This window comes from Colossoma macropomum, unplaced genomic scaffold (genome assembly GCF_904425465.1).
Source record: "Colossoma macropomum unplaced genomic scaffold, Colossoma_macropomum, whole genome shotgun sequence".
Lineage (NCBI taxonomy): Eukaryota > Metazoa > Chordata > Actinopteri > Characiformes > Serrasalmidae > Colossoma > Colossoma macropomum.
The window spans coordinates 33,354,406-33,372,250 of NW_023494803.1; the positions used below are offsets into that span (position 1 = coordinate 33,354,406).

At 37.9% G+C, this 17,845-nt stretch overlaps 1 protein-coding gene across 1 annotated transcript in view; it reads right to left on the bottom strand.

Annotated features, from left to right (window-relative positions):
• The window catches only part of LOC118823226 (M1-specific T cell receptor beta chain-like), an 88,174-nt gene extending 71,090 nt beyond the window's left edge, over positions 1 to 17,084 (bottom strand). The window contains exons 1-3 of the mRNA XM_036592658.1: positions 16,871 to 17,084; positions 16,465 to 16,755; positions 12,986 to 13,004 (exon numbers count right to left, since the gene is read on the bottom strand). Coding sequence (XP_036448551.1) covers positions 12,986 to 13,004; positions 16,465 to 16,755; positions 16,871 to 16,916 — 356 coding nt within the window. The 5' untranslated portion in view covers positions 16,917 to 17,084. The remainder of the gene's footprint in view (positions 1 to 12,985; positions 13,005 to 16,464; positions 16,756 to 16,870) is intronic.
• Positions 17,085 to 17,845: the final 761 nt, after the last annotated feature.

Genomic DNA, 17,845 nt, shown 5'->3' on the forward strand with positions numbered 1-17,845 from the left:
AACAACTCTAGTATAAAACCTCATCAGATGAACCAGGATGGCTTTGTGCACCTGTGCATTTGGTGTTTGGGGTTTTAGTATGACAGTTATATGAATGTGCACCATGGCTACATTTGATTGTTACATTTTCTTTTGTTTTGGCAAAAACAGCTGAGCTCTGTTCAATTTCAGCACAGTTTGTCCTCCCCGTTGAAGAAAGATGGTTATTACAAAAATGGACAAAATAGTTATCAAACCTGAAAAGCACTGTAAACCTCTATTCCGACATAAATATGGAAAACAAGTTAATCCCACTTTAACACACTGCCTCTATATCAGGGCTCAGATTATGCAGGCGTGTGTGTGGAGTGGGGCGGGTCAGCCTTCGAGAAAAAAAAAAGTAAAGACAAAGTACATTTGTTATTTTTTGTACATTTATAATGCAATACTGTAATGATCCATTTAAAGGAAACATTTTTCATTGTTTAAGCTATTTTTATTACTTGCTTGTTCTTCTTAACTGAGCATTGAGCAGTGTTTTTTGATGATGAAAAGTTCAGCCATTTCACTTTTAAATGGCTAAAAGTGTCATCGTTTTAATTTTTAAAGGAATGCTAATGATGATGATTATCTGATGCTGTTTTTGTTGGTGTTAAAATCAAACTGGAGCAAAAAAACACTTCAGCTCTTGTAGTAGTTGTAACCAATAAGAGAGCTCGCTTAACTATGTCTAGACTAGAAACCACAGAGAAAAACAATTTTCCACTGAGAGTCTCAAGAATTTAAAACATTCCATAAGGCAACAGTAGTACAGTAACACTTACGGAGTTTAAATAAAAGCATGACTTTAATGAATAAACATTAATTAAAATATATTTTTTTAAAATGCATTTTTAATTCACAGAAATAAATAGGCCTTCTCTGTCTATTGCTATTGTTCTGAGTTATGCGCTCTTGACGGGTGGACTCCTGAAATCTGGTTGGCCACTCTGGGTGCCATCCCAAACTTTCACATAACTGGCTGTTTAGAATGCCTCCAACCACTCATGAACAGAAAGTAGTTCAGCGTATGTCGTTACAGGCAGACACAGCAGAGCCACACAAAAGTAAGTTTGCAGAACTGCTAATTATTTACAATGCAATTGTACATCCACCGTATATATATATAATGTAACTGTACATCCTTGTAATTGAACATTCTCCCTATATTGGTGGATAGCTAGCACAGTCTCTATTACATGCATTCATTTCCAAGAACTTGGTGTGAATATAGACATAAAATACTTGTTCTCTGTTTTTGTATTGCTCCTTGTAATGTTTTCAAACCATGTTTAAGTTTAAAAGAATCTGAAAGGGAGCTCACACAACTCATGTACTACATGTGCGTCCCCTATTGGCTAAATTCTGAAGTTCATTAAGAAAGAAACCAGACTTCCTCCATAAGAAATCACCGGTGTAAAACCTCATCAAATAAACCAGAAGTAAAGAAGCAAAGGGTTTGTGCACCTGTGAGTTTGGTGTTTGGGGTTTTAGTAAGACAGTCATACGAATGTGCAGCACTGTGTTTACTGGCTGCACAGTAATAAACAGCAGAATCAGACTGGAGGAGCTCAGAGATGATCAGATCTCCTTTCTGGATGCTTGTTCTGTTCTGTGTGAATCGCGTTTTAAACCTGTCTTCAGGGACTGGCTTACTCATGCCAGCAGTGTAGCCGATCAGGGCCATAGCTGTACTGTCACTCTTTTGCTGATACCAATACATATATGTTAGGGTACTGTCATCATGGCTACACTGAATTGTTACATTGTCTTTTGTGTTCACAAAAACAGTTGAGATCTGTTCAACGTTTGCACCTGTTGTCGTCCCTGTTGAAGAAAGACAATCAATTTTACAAAATAATAGCAAAATAATAGAAAAATCACCGTAAACTTCTATTTTGACATAAATATGGAGGACATATTAATCATATGTGATGAAAAATTGTAAGTAATACATACCTAAAAACAAAATTAAAAACATGCATACTCCAGAAGTTACACACATCTTTCTGATGCACAGCTCGAGTGAGAGTCACTCACTTCTGCGCATTCTCTTAATGTCATGCACGTAGAGTCAGAGTGAAAGAGAACTCAGAGAAAAGCGACTCTGAAAGAGTCATTTATGGTCTGCAGTTATGCGTGGGATTGCAGGCTATGTGTGAGGATGGTTTGGGGAGGAGCATGATTGCTTTACCTGATGTTTGCATTAACACAGTTCTCAAAAATCAAGTGTGGAAATTTCTACATTCCAGGTTATTCAGGTTAATATTGTTGTAAGTCATGTGTTTGAGTGCTCATTTCCCATCAGAAGTCCAGGAGCATTCATCCATCCATCATCTAAACCGCTTATCCTTCTGGGTCACGGTGGGGTGCTGGAGCCTATCCCAGCTGTCAATGGGCGGAAGGCAGGATACACCCTGGACAGGTCGCCAGTCCATCGCAGGGCAGACAGACAGACATACACATTCACACACACACTCACACCTAGGGGCAATTTAGCATGTCCAATTGGCCTGACTGCATGTTTTTGGACTGTGGGAGGAAACCGGAGTACCCAGAGGAAACCCACACAGACACGGGGAGAACATGCAACCTCCACACAGAAATGACCCTGATCGCCCGGCCGGGAATCGAACCCAGGCCATTCTTGCTGTGAGGCGACAGCGCTACCCACTGCGCCACTGTGCCACCCAGGATCATTCAGTGATACTATAATAAACTCTGGGACAGTTAAAAGCATGAAAGTGATTCTGATTTGATAACAGTTCCTTACTATCTCCAAAGAGGGCAGCTATAAGTTCAAAAAGAGAATATACAACACAGTAATATAGGCAGATGTGGACAGAGGGGTTCTACTTTAAACATTTAAACCTTGTGAAGAGCTGGAATTCCAAGATGGTATGTCTGTGAGGTTGATGACGTTGTGCTATGACACTACAGAACAGGCTGCTGATTCAGTAGTTTTTTAATATGCCCTTGCCAACTTTTACTCACCACTAGGAAGAGTGACCTGCATCAAGTGAGTGGTCACTCGCAATATGAGTGGAAGAGAGGACAGCGAGGAGTGTATTTTCCTATTGAAATGCACTTGCCCTACATAAGGCAAAATGTATTTTTAAGAAGTGTGAACATAACTAACAGAAATTTTGTCAGTAATTGCTTTGTCTGGCTATAAGTTTTGGTTTAATACTGTGGTGTATCACTTTTATTTTTGTTCTTGCTAACCATACAGCCTTTAGTTTTTGTTAAAAAAATTAAGCTTTTTAAAGTATTTTATTGCTATCTGATCACAATTTTTTGTGTTTGGAAAGGGAAATGCATCAGGTTGGAATGATTTCTGGAGACCTTCTCCTGCCAAAGCCAACATGTGTAGTCTCCCCTTTGAGGGCTCATCTAAGCTAGGCTCTAGCTCCCTCCACGACCCAGAAGGATAAGTGGCTTAGAGGATGTGTGTGTGTGTGTGTGTGTGTGTGTGTGTGTGTGTGTGTGTGTGTATTAGAAATCTATTAGAATTTTTACATCTATTAGAAACACCTCCTGTATGTAACTTTTACTGGATTGCTCTTTGTAATGATTTTAAACTCTGTTCATGTGTTAGAAAATCTGAAAGGGAATTTGCATAATTCTGTTAATAGAGAGGTGTTTTTGTCGTTTAGGGGGCTTTGGGGAAGAGGGAAGTTGTGTAACAGCTGTAGTTTTATGCTTAATTCTGTTGGTTGTTATGAAAAAGACCAGAGTTTTTCCATAATAAGTAACATTAGTATGAAACCTCATCAGACAGTCTCAGTTTGAAGCAGACCAGTGAGTCAATAACACTTTCATACCTACAAACACAATGAAGAATACATACAAATTCACAGAGTTGACACACTGTCCCTATGTCAGGGATTTGGATAAGGCAGATGTTTGTGCAGACTGGACTGGGTCAGCATCTGCAAATGTGAAGTAAAGAAAAAAAATAAAAAGTTTTTACTCAGTTGTTCTTCTGAGCCTAATCCAAAAGCAGTCCTTGCTAATGACGAATGAGGTGAAAGCATGATATTATTAATGATATAAATGGCAATATTTCTTTTAGACTTGTGAGATGCAGAAGCCGTTTCACTTTTATGTGATATTTGTCACATGTTGTAAGTTTAAATGTTGTCAAAAGATAAACTGGATAAAATTATACTCAAATTGGCCTAAACATGTTTACATGTGTTTTCATTGCACTGGTAAAGTACTCATGAAATGGTTCATCATTAATAAAGACATGGTGGCATGAGTGCCCAGAAGGAAGAAAGAGCGTTTCAGGAAATCATGAAACAGAAAAGTACTGTGGAATAGTGTGTGACCTATTGACACCAGACAGAGCTAGGCAGTGGTGAAGCCAGACTATCCCAGAAATCTGACACCCACTCATGAACAGAAATTTGATAATGCTACTTCATGTGTCTTCAGGTCATTTTTGATCAAATTATTTTTTTAAGTCTATAGACTTTGAACCCCCTAAAATTGCCATGGCCACCCCAATTTACAGTCCTATAATCACCACTATGTGGAGCGATGTAGCATCATTAAATACACGTTTTGGAGCTTCCAGATTTTTTCTCTTGAATCTTGTTTCTTTCAGTGATGAGCACTGAGAGAGATTTTCATAACGATAGAGATCTAGATAGAGATCTAGTTTTTTTTTAATTGCATGTCACTTAAAATCTCTGTTTTAGAAATAATAAATTGTAAATAAATAAATTGAATTAATCTATAAGAAATCTAGCCTTCCGGCCAATGACTGCTGGGATAGGCTCTAGCTCCCCCCACGACCCAGAAGGATAAGTGGCTTAGAGGATGTGTGTGTGTGTGTGTGTGTGTATTAGAAATCTATTAGAATTTTTACATCTATTAGAAACACCTCCTGCATGTGACTTTTTCCACCCTGTGTGTTACTGGATTGCTCTTTGTAATGATTTTAAACTCTGTTCAAGTGTTAGAAAATCTGAAAGGGAATTAGCATAATTCTGTTAATAGAGAGGTGTTTTTGTCGTTTAGGGGGCTTTGGGGAAGAGGGAAGTTGTGTAACAGCTGTAGTTTTATGCTTAATTCTGTTGGTTGTTGGGAAAGAGACCAGAGTTTTTCCAGAATAAGTAACATTAGTATAAAACCTCATCAGTCAGTCTCAGTTTGAAGCAGAGTGTTTGTGCACCTGTGTGTTTGGGGTTTTAGTAAGACAGTCGTATGAATATGCAGCACTGTGCTTACTGGCTGCACAGTAATAAACAGCAGAATCAGACTGGCGGAGCTCAGAGATGGTCAGATCTCCTTTCTGGATGCTTGTTTTGCTCAGTTTGAACCGCTCAGTTTTAAATTCATCCTCATAGAATAGGTTACTCATACCACTGGCATAGCCAATGAAAGCCATAGCTGTACTGTCACTCTTTTGCTGGTACCATAACATGACCAGTAAGGTATTGTCATCATGGCTACATGGGATTGTAATGTTCTCTGTTTTGTTGGCAAAAAGAATCAAGCTCTGTTCAACTTTCGCGCAGTTTGTTCTCCCTGTTGAAGAAACACAGAAAGATATTAAAATAGATATCAAACTTCAAAAAAATCACCATAAACCTCTATGATTCTGACAAAAGAATGTAAGACAAATCCAAATTTTTGTGCAAATTTTTAAGCAAGACTTGCCTAAAAACAAAAATAAAAACACACAAAGTCCAGAAGTAACACGCATCCTTCACAGCTCGAGAGCGCCTCTCTCACTTCAGCACAATGCCTTTATAACATTCACTGACAGCCAGAACTCTCTCACTCTCCATTTTAGATCTGCAGTGACATGTGAGGATGGTTTGGGGAGGAGCATGATTGTTTCACCTGATGAGGTGGATCTATCAGGCATAACATTATGCACCTTGTTTCTATGCTCATTGTGCATTTTATCAGCTCCACTTACTATATAGGTGCACTTCGTAGTTCTACAGTTACAGACTGTAGTCCATCTGTTTCTCTGCATGCTTTGTTAGCACCCTTTTACCCTGTTCTTCAGTGGTAAGGACCCCCATGGACCCTCACAGAGCAGTTACTATTTGGGTGGTGGATCATTCTCAGCACTGCAGTAACACTGAAATGGTGGTGGTGTGTTATTGTGTGTTGTGCTGGTCTGAGTGGGTCAGACACAGCAGTGCTGCTGGAGGTTTTAAACACTGTGTCCACTCACTGTCCACTCTATTAGACACTCCTACCTTGTCAGTCTACCTTGTAGATGTAAAGTCAGAGACGATAGCTCATCTGCTGCCGCACAGTTTGTGTTGGTCATCCTCTAGTCCTTCATCAGTGGTCACAGGATGCTGCCCAGAGGATGCTGTTGACTGGATTTTTTTGGTTGGTGGACTATTCTCAGTCCATCAGTGACACTGAGGTGTTTGTCCCTTTACATTGTGTGTAAATTTCATGAAGAATAGACTAAAAGAAATGGCTTGAAATTACTTGTAAAAAATATTACATTGAAAGTAAAGTATGTTTTTTTCCTTCTCCTGTAAAGTTACCATTTTGGAGATATGAGGTTTTGTTCCGACAACAGCGATATAATATGCATGCTGTGACTCTCCATTTAGCAATTACTAGCGTTAATTTGCTGGTGGTAAACACGTCCATGGTTTTCCACCGCACATTGTTGAGTGTGGTCTGTCATACATTTTCAGAGCTAACAGTGTTGATGTTAGATGTGTTCTTGGCCTGCATGTGATACCGTAGGCTGGATGTACTCCAGTAATAATAACTCAGCCTGACAGTGACTACACATAACCTCAGTTTTGTCAAGTTTTGAAATGGAACTTCCTGTTCAGGAGGCCTGTCTGCATCATTCACCAATTAAAAGAGTACAGAGCAATTTTAATACAGTCTAATTCACTTTACGATTAGAGTGTCATGCATTCAAATTGCAGCTTGAACTACGGGTGATTAATAGGGTCAAAAAAACCTGCATTAATGACACTAATGTTTTTTAACTGCAGCAAAGTAAGATTGCATTAATGCAATATTATCACATTAACTTCGACACATTGGCTCTGTACTGTCGTGGAAGGGCTGATCTAGTAAATGACACTGGTAGAGAACAAGAATGATAGAGAGAATAATACAGAATGACACTGTTGACAACTGAATGTCTGATAGGTGGATTGAGGAAATCTCCTACTAAACAAAGACAGACATAAACAAAATGCATTTAGCCAATGTGTTTCAAATGTAGATGACTAAAACTACAGCATTGCAGGCATATAATCATTAAATTACAGCTATGAGTGAAACAGTACACTGTGTCATCTGATAACAAAGCAGAAATGCAGCATAAAGCTACAGTTTTTATAGTTTCCTGTGTGTTCGGTGTTTGAGGTTTTAGTACGGCAGTCATATGAATGTGCAGCACTGTGCATACTGGCAGCGCAGTAATAAACAGCAGAATCAGACTGACGGAGACTTGTGATGGTCAGATCTCCTTTTTCAGTTTCCTGTTTGTTCAGTTTAAATTGTTTTTTAAATCCTTCTTCATATTTTGGATCATTTGTGCCATAGCTGTAGCCAATCAGAGCCATAGCTGTACTGTCACTCTTTTGCTGATACCATAGCATAACTAGTAAGCTACCGTCATTATGGCTACAATTGATTGTTATGTTGTCGTTTTGGCTGGCAAACAGCGATGGGATCTGTTGAATTTTAGCACAGTTTGTCTTCCCTGTAGAGAAAAGAGATCCATTAAAATCACTACAAACCACTGAGATAAGAATGTAAGGCAATAGTAGTAAATCATTAATCATCTAGTATTTTTCAAACAACACGTACCTAAAAACACAATGAAAAACATGCACAGTCCAGACGTAGCATACATTTTTCTGATGCACAGCTCAAAAGGGTCCCTCACTTCAGCACATTTCCTTTATATAATTCAGAATGAGCGAACTCAGAGAAAACAACTCTAACAGAGTGTGTGTGATTATCCTTTTTTGATGTGTGTGGATGGTTTAGGGAGGAGCATGTTGATTTCAGCTGATGCTTTCATGGTCACCAATCACATTATCATGCACATGCTGTGTACAGTCCATCGTTTTAATGTCAGTTACATGGGGATGGAAAATGTAGACAGACTGACATTTTTCATTTAACTTGTTTGTTTACAGACTGAAACCTGAGCTGCCAATTTGTATCTGGGGGCATTTTACAGTGCAGGATTTCCCCAGTGGGGAACCCTCAGGGCCTTCTAGGCCTTCAGAGATGACGATGATGTTTTTTCTGTTTCTTTCATATGATGGCAAAGGAAAATTATACAGTTAGGATGTTGTTGTGTATGTCAATACTGCTCTCTCCATGGATAAGACTTCAGGAGCTGGACTGAAGGCCTAACATGTCAGATTAACCTGACAGTGGAATCAACTAATCATGTTTTTAGTTCCAGTTTGTGGGACCAATTTTGAGAGAACAGTATCATTCTAGGCCTTCTAGGAATCCTAGATATGTCACTGACTGTGAATACAAATGGTGCATTTCAGGCAGTGTGTTTTAATGAAAAACAGGCAGCTCTGTGCCAGGGCTCAGTACTGAACTGCTACAAGATAAAATATCAAAATAAAAAAAATGCACACATGAATGTTACCTTAGCGCCAACATGCATTATAATTAGGATTATTATAGTTCTGACACGTATAGCCCTAACTGAAGGCTGAGCGCTATTCATGATTCACTGTATTAACGGATGAAAACCCAAAGAGCACACAACATTGTGAATTCTGTCTTACCCGTTGTGCAAGGTGGCTCTACTGAATACTGCATAACATGTTTAATAATATAGTAAATGTAGTTTTCAGGCTGAAATGCTCCTTAACAAGGATAAGCAACTTGTTTCTGTGATGAGTGCAGATTTGCCTCATTAGAAAATGTCCCTTATATTTGTAATTTGTGACAAGCCCCCCCATTTATTTACTTCAGCTGCCATAGTTTTCTAGACATATGCCTTGCTTTTGTTTTGGTTCTCCGTCCATTGCTCAGCCCTGGTCATCACCTCAGTGTGATATAATCATAGCTGACTTGAGCTGTAGTACAATAATCTTTAAGATTGATCTCAAAGTAGAAAGGGTATGGGGTGATAAGAAACCAGACACAAAACAAATGCTGCAGTGTGAAGCTACAGTTTTGAGTGTGTTTGAAGTTTGGGGTTTTAGTACAGCAGCCTTGTGAATGTGCAGCACTGTGCATACTGGCAGCGCAGTAATAAACAGCAGAATCAGACTGGAGGAGCTTTGAGATGGTCAGATTTCCTTTTGTGGCTCCTTGTCTGTTCAATTTGAATCGCTCTTTAAATCCATCTTCATAGGTTTGGTCAGTCGTGGGATAGCCAAAGCCGATTAGGGTCATAGCTGTACTGTGACTCTTTTGTTGATACCAATACATGATTTGCAAGCTATTGTCATCATGGCTACAGGTGATTGTTACGTTGTCTTTGGCTAGGAGTGACTGAATCTGTTGAAATGTAACACAATTTGTCTTCCCTGTTGAACAGAAAAAAAGTCAGGCTTAAAGAGGGCAATTAAAAATAAGAAAAAGTTAATGAATCAATAATTTTGGAAGGAGGTCATACCTGCAAACAAAATAAAGAACAGACATACTGCACAAGCACCGCACATCCTTCTGAGTGAGGACATCACCCACTTTAGCTCATGCACACTGCCTTTATATCAGTTTGAATTATGCAGATGAGTGGAGTTGAGTGAGGCAGGTCAGCTTCCTTAAGTGAACCATGAATTCTGTAAACCCAGGAGTTGATCTTTGAGTCTCCAAATAATGTTAGTTTTCTTGTAATTTTAATCCCACAGCTTCGACAGAGTTTTCAAATCAAACATGTTTTAATTAAAACATACACTGCATCTCTGATTAACTAAACTTTTTCATATGATTTGGCCACACTCCTGCCAACCAAAACAAACAAACAAACAAACAAAAAGTGGACATATGTAACGTTTAACCTCCGTTTCAAGATATTTCACTGAAGCATATATTTTGTTTCTTTGGTATTAAAAGTTAAGCAAAACCCTAACTAGTGAGGCAGGCTTATAATATTTACATGTGTATTGTTAGTGTATTGTTTGCACTGTATGTCTCCAAAATGGCAGTGGATAATTCATCTAGTCTCTTTGATACTGCCACTGCTGTTAAATTCTGACAGAGAACTCACAGAGCAAATGTTCTTCACATTCCTCCCCAGTTGAATATAAAACACTAAAGTTTGTTTGTTGTTTAGGTAGCTTGTTGCTTTTGGTAGGAGCAGGCACAGTTCAGCAGAGTATTTTGAAAAAATAGTGATCAGTCAGTGCTAAATATGCAGTCCTAAATGTATTCAGCAAAATATTTTACAATATCACAGTCCACAAAAAAGTAAAATAAAAAGGAATATGTACAGAATACAATAAGGTATGTGTGGGTGGCTTTGCTGTAGTCATTTTTGCTTAATTGGCACTGTTCATATTGAATTTCTCTCTTTGTTTCACAATTTACAAAGCAGAACTGCTCCCTGTTTAATGAACTAACTTTACATGTTTAATTTTTTTCCACCAAATGCATACTTTTTGCTAATCTCAGCAGACCTGAAAATTAAAATTGGCTGTATATCAATAACATAATGCTTTAAAATTCACTGTAAGGGCAGCTATGTGCTTTTCAGTTATTGAAATGTATGTAACTTCATGCCATGAAACACATTAATGAGTCCAGCACAACCCTAATGCAAGTCTTATCACTCTCAAACATGTCCACTACTGAGGAGACTGTTCATTTATATCATTCAGCAGAAGAGCTCAGTAAAGCTTTTGCTAACTGGCCCATCACACTGATTTATTAGGCAACTCAGGCCTTAATGTTTGAAAAAAAAAAAGCCATTTGTTCAGTTCTCCTTTAGAGTACACTACTGATTTAAAATGTGTAGTTATTTCAATTTAGTGAGTAAATATGCAAAAATGTAAAAGTAACTGTATTGGGAAATGTTGCCATCATTATATGTAACTTGGGCTTAATACAGATACTTTTTTTCTGTACTCTAACTGCATATTCCAAATATTTGTATTCTGTTACACCTGAGCCCTGAGAGCAGGCGAATATCAGAGCAAGATTTGTTTTTACATGTTTTTAACATTTTCTGTGTGGCAACACATTTAATATGAGTAGGCCATCATTATAAACCTTTTTTCTGTTCTTTTCTGTTTTTTCTGCTGAAACTTTACACTGTCTGCCATCTCTGTTAAACATAAGAGAGATACTGTAAGAAAACAAATACATTAAGAGAGCAAAATGTGTCAAAATATATACATAATGACATATTTTCTTTACTGAATCATACTTGAAAACGCAATAAGGAAAATGCTCAGCAAATAGGGAATGCCACACGTCCTTCTGAATGTCTGTAGAAGACAGAGTAAGTGATTCAGGATGTATGAATGAGAGAGAGAGAGAGAGAGAGAGAGAGAGAGAGAGAGAGAGATGACAATGTATAAACTCGAGAACAGGTCAGATAGCTGAGTCACATCTCCCCCTACTGGCACAAAACAGAGAGAAGTCTTTGCACATGCATTTTCAGACTTTAAATGCAGCAATATTCATTTTAAAAAAGGAAAAAAAGCAAAAGCTGAGTTGAAATGATACATATCAGCTCTTTTAGTCAGTAAACAATACTTGCCCCATTTCCATGCTTAACAGTAGAGTGTAGTGTAAAACCCCATCAAACAACAAACCACAAACATGATGCTAACAATCAGATAATAAGCCAGAAATACAGAACAAAGCTGCAGTTACAGTTTGAAGCAGGGGCGGTTTGTATGTTTGGTGTTTGGGGTTTTGGTACGGCACTCATATGAATGTGCAGCACTGTGTTTACTGACAGCGCAGTAATAAACAGCAGAATCAGACTGCTGGAGCTCTGAGATGGTCAGTTTTCCTTTCAGGGTTGTCTCTCTGTTCAGTGTGAACCGGTCTGGGAGTTCTTTGCTTGGACTACCTGTGCCGACGGTGTAGCCGATCAGAGCCAAAGCTGTGCTGTTGCTCTTTTGTTGATACCATAACACAGTAGTGTAAGTACTGTCATCATGGCTACAGTCAATCTTTACGGTGTCTCTTTGTTTGGCAAAAAGCAATGAGCTCTGTTGAACCTTCACAGAAGCTGCACCTGTTGAAGAAAAAAGCTGTAAAACTTGAAAAATCTGATAACAAAATAATACTATAGTAATTATTTTTGATTGCTTTTTGTTTTTTAATAAGCTGTACCTAAAAACAAAACAAAAAATGCACACAATCCACAAGCAACATGCATCCTTCTGATGACTGAATCTCACTTTGCCTTTATGCCATGAGCAGCGCAGACACTGAGAGTCAGACTGAGAGAGCACTCTGATGCCGAATAGTAGAGGAGAAACTGTAGTGCTTGTGCAGCCACAAAGTGGGAAGTAACAAGTGCAAACGTGTAGGGAATAAACATTTACAGTCATTTTAACCCCTATCCCTCAAATAAACCCTGTGCTATCTGAAAATAACTAATTTAAACATCTAAAGGTATTTAGAATAAAGTGGATGCTATAAATCTGATATTTCTGGCTATCCTCCATGTATTGAGAAGAACAAAGTAGTAAAGGTGTACACATCACGATTCTAAATTTTCTCAACATTTTCACCAAACTTGTACTGCTGAAGCTATTACAGTAAAAATCTCCTTTAGGGCAGCATAATTTGAAGCAAAAACCAAGGGCCATGGCAGTAGTGTCAAACTGGGTTCCTTCTGGGCCTTCTGCGTTCCTTCTGCAGATATTAGCATTTTCCCACTTCTAAAGGTCTTGCTTATTAACTGATGAGTTGAACCAAGTTGGTTTAATGAGGCAAAACGCTTAACAGTGCTGTGGCCCACCAAGACTGGAGTCCGCACATGTGGACTGTAGAATTTCAGTTACAAAACCACTGGTAACCTACTGCTAAACCTGTTAAATGTATCAAAACTTCCTTCTCATCACAATCTCTATTGCTTTACACTAGGGTGCCCAAACGTTTTATCATGGGGGACCAAAATGTAATGCTTATGCAATGTAAAACATTATAATTGCTTATTTTTTGGTTTACTTCACTAATATGCTAAAATGCAAATCTAGTAATCTAGTGCTCAAGAAGGTGTCCAGCATTCTTAGCTGTTTTGTTGGTTTCTGTTAAATCTTATTTCCGGTAACACCTTATATTAAAGGTACATGACCTATCTGTAATTAAGGCATTTACTAATGAATAACTAATCAGAAAATAATGAATCATTAATCAGGAACAAATGAATCAAGTCATATATTAACAACCACAAGACTAAATTACTAACGTATGTACTAATGAATGAAGATGAAGGCAATAAAGGCTTTATTCAGTGCCTGAATTAATTAGGAATTCATGTGTTAATTAAGCATACAAAAAGAATGTTAGTACACATTGGCGAACTGCTAGAAGCTCTGTTAGTTTCATTCTATTCATGCAATTTATGATTACCTATGTCATACTGCAATGTCATAATGTTACAACAGAAACATAAACTGTTGTATGTTTAATAAACGCTAAACTAGTTTATTTACTGAAAATAGGCATTTGATTTAAGTAAAACTGTGAATTATCTTAATATATGCCACAGTTATTCTGAGAAATACCACCTTCAAAAAATGAAAATGTGTTTCCCATTATACATCTATTATTCTTTTTAAAAAATGTTTTATTAATGGAAACACAGCATTTTGAAATGTAATGTCAAGCGGCCATAGAGTCTTGAGTGAATATCTCTAGTACAATGTTTAAGAGAAGCGAATGAAAATAATTGAAATAATAAAAAAAATCAATATTTCTCTTTTCGCCTTTTTGCAATATTTCGCATTTTTCTTACTTTTAAAGGTGAGTTATGCATATGCATACTGTATTATATACGTAATTTACATCGCAGATATAATATTTACACGTGGTATTGTTGTCTGAGCGTTGTGAGTGCTAGTATGTATGTTCGTGCCTCACCTCTTTTTAGACTAACGTGTAAAACATGCAGCTGTTATCTGCGGTGAAACAGAACGGATTTGCAGGTACTATTATTACTAAATTCGTTATAAAGTAGCTTAAATAATTGGTTTGGTGCTTAGTTATTTGGAATAAACCTTTTTGGTTTTAATAGTAAGGTGTTTGTCTTCCTCACGAGCGTCGTGTGATTGTAGTAGTAATATGTGGCGTCAGGCACGTCTGTTCTGTCTGGTTAAAATCACATGTTAATTTTATGCTGCCTGGTTCATTTGTTATTCCTCCTTTGACAGGGACTCTTATTGTGAAGGGCTATGTGTGCGGTGGCAGTGCTTCACAGGGCCCAGTAGTAAACAGACTGAGCCGAGACAGCGAGAGGGCGCTAACTGCGCTTAGCCGAGCGCTAACCTGGCGACGTTTTCTCCCCTTTCTTTTGTGCTCCGTTCTGAGTTTTTCAGTAAAGCTGAGTCACAGACTCAGTCTTCAGCTTGTGTGAGTTATGTGGAAACACCGCTGCAGTGTGAATATGTTTGACTTTAATCAGCCAGCAGTTCTGTCCGTTTTACAGATGTTTGTGGAACTACAGAACCACTGTGTGTTGGGTTCTCCTCATTTTCCGTGTTACAGTGACAGATTCACCTGCTCTGGTTCTGTGTGTTGTGTAGACGTCATAAGATGATGATAATAATAATATGCTTTTTTATTCCTGTGAATTTCGTCAATGTCGTGTTTTCATATGAGCCATATTGTAAGTTAGCTACTTATCCTTCATCACTGTCCTTGAGAGGGCAAAAGAATGACTGTCATTTTGGTAAGTAAAATGATTAATCCCTGCTATTTTATTAGCTTTTAATCAGTAACAAAGTGTGACTGGTTCATCACTTTACTTTAGGAGGCACAAACATGAATTCATCATGAGTTATCAGTAATCACGGCTTTCTTTATAGTGAATTGAGAATTGACACTGCATAGTTTTGTATTTTTCTCATACTGACACACCTCAACCAGCACAACAGGAGCTTGTAAATCAGCAGTTGAGTTCAGTCAGGTGTACTAGATCTGGGAAAGCACAAAAATGTACATACAATTAAGGATTCTTATGACCCCACGAGAAAGACACTCCAATAATGAACTGATTTCTCAGTTCAGTGGTAACTGTAGGCTAAACCATTCCCTCATGAGGCACTGAGTGACTAGTTGCAAAACAATGTCAGTGTAAGCTTTTAATTTTACTAAACAGTCACTAGGTGGATAGAAACAGACGAGGTAACATAAGAAATCAAAAACAACAAACTCAAGACCTGACAGATAGAAACAGGCAAATACAAGGGCTGCTTACACAACATGATGAAGAAGAAGGACAAGATGATGAGAGGATGGAGCTATAAAAAAAAACAGTTGACTTTGATAGGCATAATATTCCAGAGCACTGTGCCTCAGGGGGATCTTGTGACAACATTAATTAGAACATGAATTCTTAATAAATTCAGGCACTGAATAAAGCCTTTATTACCTTCATCTTCATTCATTAGTACATGCGTTAGTAATTTAGTCTTGTGGTTGTTAATGTACGACTTATTCATTTGTTCCTGATTAATGACTCATTACTTTCTGATTAGTTATTCATTAGTAAATGCCTTAATTAATGGCAGATCATGTACCCTTAATGTAAAGTGTTACCTTATTTCCTAATATGTATTGTTAGTAAAAGTGCCATGTGAAAAACAGCTAAAACTAAAGTCATAAAAAAATATAATATGCTATAACAGCATGTATTCTTTCATTGCTTAAGGAATGAGAGGGGGTTAGGCAACTTTCTGCCAGGCCAAATCAAATGTCCTTGTGGCTACTGTGCCATGTGTATGGCTCTCCACACTGGATGAATACTCTACGTTCCTGCTTCACTACAAGCTCAAGGATGTCACAAATAAAAGGAAGAACAGTTCAGAAGCAGTTTGTAAACATTCTTATGATGCACAGCTTGAAGCAGTCATGCTCACATACAAAATTATAATGATCAAGAGAGAGACTGAGAGAGTGAGAGTGCTAAAAAGAGCATTGACACTGTTGCCTTTACAAACACACACTTGAGCATTTAACCATATTAGCTGTAAAACCCTGAGGAGTCTTTGTGGTTTAAAGGCTGTGGGGGAGGAGGGAGTGTCGTGCCACAGCTGCACTTACAGCTTTCAGGAAATGTTTTTTTGTGGGCTATCAGGAAATCAGAGGTCTGTTTCTCTATGCTAAGATGTTAATGCGTTCAGTTTGTACATGATGGCTTGTCATTTGGTAGGTTTGTGTTATAGTGCAAAAAGTAGCATCATCATGGTGGAGTCAGGTGTGAGTGCCTGGCTGTCTTCCAGTATGTTTTTGTTCCACAATATGCCAACTCTTATTCACTGTGGAAACTAGCAGCACACAGATATAATGCATCACTGTCCTTTTTGACGTCCACTGTCAGAGACCATTTCTTCCTCTCTGTGCCCCAGACCGTAAAGCCGTTCTCAAAACCCTTCTCATACGTGGGGTTTTGAGCTACATATCTTGCTATAAGCACTGGCTCTTTGCCTTGGAGCTGTCTGTACCAATACATGTAGTCATAGTCAGTGTCGTTTTGGAAACAGTGCATGTCCACTGAGGTTCTTGTGAGTTTGAAGACGTATTCAGGCCACTGTGTGATCAGCACTCCTTCACTGAAGCCTAAAAGAGAAAAAATAACGAGCAGGTATGGATTATAAAAATAACGTGACATTTCTATGTGGAAGATTCAGTTCAGTTTCAGTTAACGTTCTGAAAGCGGTCTTCTCTAACATACCTTTCAGTAAAATAAGACAGAATGTGTATTTGAGAGCTTCTGCCATGTTGACCTTGGTTTAAAGAGAAGTGTTGATGAACTTCAGCTGTGGAATTCAGTTAATTTTCCCACATTGTCCATGTGATGTGCACTATGACAGTGCAGTCACTCCCCCCATGCTCTTTCGTCATCAGTCCAATGAAAAACATTTCTGCAACTACAGGCAATTTTAAGTCCCATCAGTGTTTTTTGTAGATACATGTTCACGTTTTTTGCACGAGTCAAACACAATATTTTTTAGCATGAAATAAAGACTTTTGCACAATATTTGGGTACCACTTCACAGTAAGACTGAAGTTATAAGGACTTTAAAAAGGTTTCAAATTTGTTCATTCATGGTTATTAATTGGGTCATAATCAGCTATAACACATAAATAAAAAAAGCAACAATCTGATTCTACACTCTCAGAAAAAAAGGTAGTAAACTCTCACTGGGGCAGGACCCCTCTTGTGACTGGGTGGTGCCCTAAAGGGTACATCTCAGTACCTTTATTCAGGGAACATAACTGTACCATTATTCACTGAAATTATATTTTCTAAGTTGTATTGACTCCACACACCCCGTCTTGTCTCCAGGCTTTTTATTTTATTGTTCTGTTTTAAAACATTAGGTTGCGAAAAGGTACAAATATGTTCTTTTCACATGGAAAAAACATGTAACAGTGTATAGAATTGTATGGAGAAAACAAAGAGAAATAAGTAACCAGCAAGATCTGAGCTTTAACAGTATAGATGAATGTTGGCTCAGTATTTGGCAAGCAACTGGCAGGAAACTATTAACATACTCATTTTAAAGCCAAAAACTTTTTATAAGGGTTGGCTTATTGTAAATTGTGACAATATTTGCTAAATGTTTGAGTTTGTAGAATTTATGAAGCATATTTTGGGTCAAAAAAAACAATTTTATTTATATTCCACATTTGTAATTTTAATCAA